The 5,000-nt window shown below is 31.7% G+C and overlaps 1 protein-coding gene across 1 annotated transcript in view; it reads left to right on the top strand.

The window, feature by feature from the left end:
* trol (terribly reduced optic lobes) overlaps nt 1–5,000 on the top strand; it is a gene marked incomplete at its 5' end in the record, with an annotated part of 223,644 nt that overhangs the window by 63,739 nt on the left and 154,905 nt on the right. Inside the window, 6 exon segments of the mRNA XM_086531816.1 lie at nt 631–744; nt 1,381–1,491; nt 2,078–2,188; nt 3,131–3,244; nt 3,647–3,760; nt 4,702–4,815. Of these exon segments, the coding sequence (XP_086387942.1) occupies nt 631–744; nt 1,381–1,491; nt 2,078–2,188; nt 3,131–3,244; nt 3,647–3,760; nt 4,702–4,815 (678 nt within the window).

Below are 5,000 nucleotides of genomic sequence, written 5' to 3'. Positions count from 1 at the left end.
TATATATATATACATACTATATATATATATATATATATATATATATAAATATATATATATATATATGTATATATATATATATATATATATATATATATATATATATATATACACACTTTTTTTATAATATTAGAAGATCCATGGACATATGATTATGATAGGGTCCATCATAGAGAGTTTAGTCATATATTAAGTGCAATTGTAATCCTTTCAATACTTTTCTTTCAATATTAAGAGAGCAAATATTTTTCAAGAAAGGGATTTAACTCTAACCCCTTTTTACATTTATGATAACATGTAATGTCTGCCAACATATAAAATTGTTCAAATTAGATTTTTTTCCTTTGTATATGGTTGCATGTGAGAGTAAGAAAGACATGATGGTAAGTTTGACAGCTAATGGAACTCAAAAAATATGAAAGTAAGTTTTCATCAGTAAGAGATTGAAAGAATGTCCATAATTTATTAACATAGTAAACAAACATTAGAGGAGAATGTTATTACTAACAAGTGCTAATCCTCCTTAACTTCTTATTTCTCCTAATTCCTACTTATGGTCATGCAGGAATGCATGCTTTAGAATGCATCACTAAATGCATGATGCATGTTTTTTTTTTTTTTTGCTTACAGCTTGTCGTCCAGATGAATGGACCTGCAAGAGTGGTTCATGCATACCAAGGGATTACAGGTGTGATGGTAGATATGACTGTCCTGACTATAGTGATGAAGAAGATTGCGTTGAACGTAAGTCTCGTAATGAGTAAAGATTAAACAGAAAAATGTTACTTGTATTCCTGTTTTATAAGTTAATACTACAAGTCTTTGATAGCAGGACATGAATATTGTCTGAGAAGGTAAAAGCTTAGCTGTAGTAATTGCATATTGTATTATAATGTTAATATGGCTTGCTTTCTGTTATGAATACTAACCATAACCAATTATTCTTTGCTGCAGCAGAAGAATCAATGATTTTTTGGGGTGAGAAGTTATAAAAGGCTGTTAAATAGAATGCAGATAATTTGCTTTTTGGTGAATACAGTTTTAGAATATAAGGGGCAATGGGCTTGTTGAAGTGGAGAATGTCTACCAGAAGAGCAAAGTTGCAATGATATCCCCTAGTGCATTGTCAAGTCAGATGAGGAAAATTGTGGATTTAAACTTCATTTAAATTTATTTTACCTTATTCATCAGTAATATTTACACAGTATCATACACAGCGCTCTCATAGAGTGTGTAAATCCTTCATTCTCAAATTAGTATTTCTACCTGAAAATGCTAATATAATCATTCCCCCTCCCGCCCCAATAAAAAAAATAAAATGATAATCTGATAGCATGGTAAAGAAAGTATTGTCAGCCATTTGTGTTTATTTGCATGCAGCATGCAGTGCATCAGAATGGACATGTGGGGATAGATCATGCATACCGATTGCGGCAAGGTGTAATGATCAGTTTGATTGCCCGGACTATTCTGATGAAGAGAACTGTGCAGGTAAGGGGAAGATATAGTGGGACTGATTGATTAATTAAAACACATATGATAATGATTTGATTAATCAGTTTAGGGAGGTCGTCAATAATGTTGAATGTTCCAATAATACATTATGTATACAAGGGTATTTATGAATATCAGTTTCAATATGTCACAAGTTTAGGTAAGGTTAAAGTTATTTGTTATTAGCAGCATGCCATTATTGAATATTATCTTTATATCCATTAGCATGATGATAAGGATGAAATGTTTTTATCTACCTTTTCAACAAAGAAAAACATAAAGCAAAGAAATTTATAGAGGTTTGATCATGTTTCAGATTAGAGGATGGGTTTAAACATTAGTGTTAAAATCTCTGTGGTATTCAGATTTTTCTGCTGTAATACAATACATTATATACTAGCATGATAGCCTTCCTGCTTTTAATAAAAGCATTGCCAGTATGCAGCAATCAGAATGCTTGCTATTTTTTCTTGTCAATGCACATTTTATTAGTAGATTTAAATCAAACATCTTCTCTTTCTATACTAACAAATGAAATATACCTAGAAAATAGTCTCTGCATGTAATGCTTATTTGCATGTAGTGTGTGGTCCACTGGAGTGGATGTGTGGAGACCGTTCATGCATACCGATAGAGGCAAGATGTGATAGCCAATATGACTGTCGGGACTACACAGATGAACTAGACTGTAGAGGTAAGCATGCTATGCAATGAAGATACGTATATGATTGAGCTAAGTGCCATAAAGATATTGCTTTGTAGTTTGATTTCATACTTATATATGGAAAAAAGGAGAGGAATTAATTTTCTTAGTTGGGACTAAGAGAAACCATTGTTGTATTAAGCAGTGGCATACTGGTACTCAAAAAGAGACTATTATGCATATACTTACCTAACTGACACAGTAGTATCATTGCAAAAGCTTATTGCATTAGATATCCATTGTTATAATGACTATTTTTGTTTAATTCTTTTATCTTCACCTTCGAACCTAGAGCTTGCTGTAGTTCTTAATAATAACCTTTCCTGAGTTACAGTTACTGTTATAGATTATAGATATTCAATTTGCTTATTGCCATTTCAAGTTCTGCATGTAGATTGTGATATGTGTTTAATTAACTGATGAAAGTATACACCTGTAGGGGAAGGTGTGATAGTAAGTGCAACTTTTTTGTATTTGAAGAAGGGATCTGAGTTAGGTTGAAAACTAACAGTTACAACTTATAGAGTGCTATAGACAGTTTCTTGTGTTTCATAAGTTGAGTTTTTTATAGAAGAAACATAAACTAAAAGGATTATATTGCACTTAATACAAGTTGTCCAAATGCTCAGTGACATCCAATTCTGTTGGACCTTTGAAAACTGATGAAATATATAGTTTTAAAGTATTATGATTTTTTTTTGTGTGTATTCATACTACATGTACATTATTTTGTTTTTCTGGTTGAGCAAATTCATGAAGTAGGAAAGGTCAGCATAGTATACATGTCTGATGATACATTTTATTCCTACAATTTTAGAAAAAGTGTAATGCCTTAGAATGTGGACATGCACTACAGAAACTATACTTAAGTTATTTACATCTACTATATGTATAAAATGTTCACAAAGATATACCTTTGTCCACGTCACATAGCTTGTCATCCTGAGGAATGGACATGCTGGAATGGTGACTGTATCCCAGGTTATCAGCATTGTGATGGAGTGATTCAATGTCCTGATCAATCAGATGAACAGAACTGCATACCTGGTTGGTTTCCCTTGTAATATGTGATATATTTTGGGTTTCTGTCTGCATTGTTGCGTGTTGCTGTTTTCTTTAGAAACAGAAGCAATTAATTGGACTTTGATATGTGTTTGTGTGGTTAAGCTAATTGAGGTCAGAAAAAAAAATGTATATATATATATAATATATATATATATATATATATATATATATATATATATATATATATATATATATATATATATATATATATATATATATATACATAATGCCTAAGAAAATAAAAATGTGATATATTTTGGTATATGTAACTTTTGTAGATACTGTATTTGTTGAAGAAAAATCACATAAATAATATACTGAAAATCTCTGTTAACATATTAAAGTTATAGACAGTAACAGCCACTGTGAATGTACATTGCACAGGATGTGGATCTGATGAGTGGACTTGCAGGAATGGTGATTGTATCCCAGGTTATCAACGATGTGACAGAATACCTCAGTGCATTGATCGTTCTGATGAAGAGAACTGCCAGCCTGGTTTGCCCTCTTTTTTTTTTTTTAGTATTTGTGGGGAAGTCTACACACACACATGTGTGTTTGTGTGTGTGTGTGTGTGTGTGTGTGTGTGTGTGTGTGTGTGTGTGTGTGTGTGTGTGTGTGTGTGTGTGTGTGTGTGTGTGTGTGTGTGTGTGTGTTTGTTTGTTTGTTTGTTTGTTTGTTTATTTGTTTGTGTTTGTGTTTGTGTATGTATGTGTATATGTACGTATGTATATTTTATATACATACAAACTTACTTAAAACCCAGTCTTACACTCCAAAGAAAGAAACAAGAGGTTAACAAACCTAATTATTGGTCATATCACTCTCGTTTACTTGACAGTTATGTGCATTGTATGAATTAAGACTATGTGTATTTGTTGGAATGAACATCAGGGAAAAGGAGCGATAAGTAAGTTATGATTCTATAGATAATTACTATATCTAAGGAAATGATGATTTTACAGATGGTTGTATTTTGTCAGAAATAAATCTTTGGTTGTGAATATTTTTGATCGAATGTTGTACTCTGTATTATTGTTGCTGTTGAATATGTGTATCAGTTTCATTTATGGATTTATTTTTGTTTTGTCATGACACTTTTATATTGCCATTGAAATAAACAATCACTTACTAAGACACATTGAATAACAGACACAGTTCTTTAACATTCAGATTGCCAGATCCAACTTTAACATTTACATGATCTAGAATTTTTGTACATTAAAATGGGAAGATTTTGTTTTACCTGGTTTGCATCTTGGTATTAGAGTAGAGTTACTTCATAAATTAACTTGGCATGACTCTTCAGTAGTCTTCTGAAATAAACCTTTTGGGTATAATAGAAAGCAGCTTTATTATATATATGTGTTACTAAATTTAAGGTTATGCTGTGACAGAAAACCCTTCTTGATTTTTGCATGAATTCCATGTTTGTTTAGCATGTGATTCAACGCAGTGGACCTGTGGTGATGGATCTTGTATACCCCAAGAAGAACGTTGTAATGGACGATATGAATGCCGAGACTATAGTGACGAGGAACAGTGTCCAATAGGTGAGGATATACTTGCATGAGGATACCCACTGATTATTCTGTAGTTGATAATGTAGCTAACTTCTCTAGGATTATGAATGTAAACAAATTAGGTTATTTCCCAAAACATAGCATAACTTTTGTTTGAAATGCCTAGAGTTTGTTGAGATGCTATCTCTTCTGTATTTCTTCTGATCTGTAAGTAT

The sequence above is a fragment of the Penaeus japonicus genome, unplaced genomic scaffold (assembly GCF_977035675.1).
Source record: "Penaeus japonicus unplaced genomic scaffold, GWHDUDI00000001_assembly GWHDUDI00000036, whole genome shotgun sequence".
Taxonomy (NCBI): domain Eukaryota; kingdom Metazoa; phylum Arthropoda; class Malacostraca; order Decapoda; family Penaeidae; genus Penaeus; species Penaeus japonicus.
The sequence above is the reverse complement of the archived record's forward strand: the minus strand, read 5'-3'. Positions and strand labels throughout refer to the sequence as shown.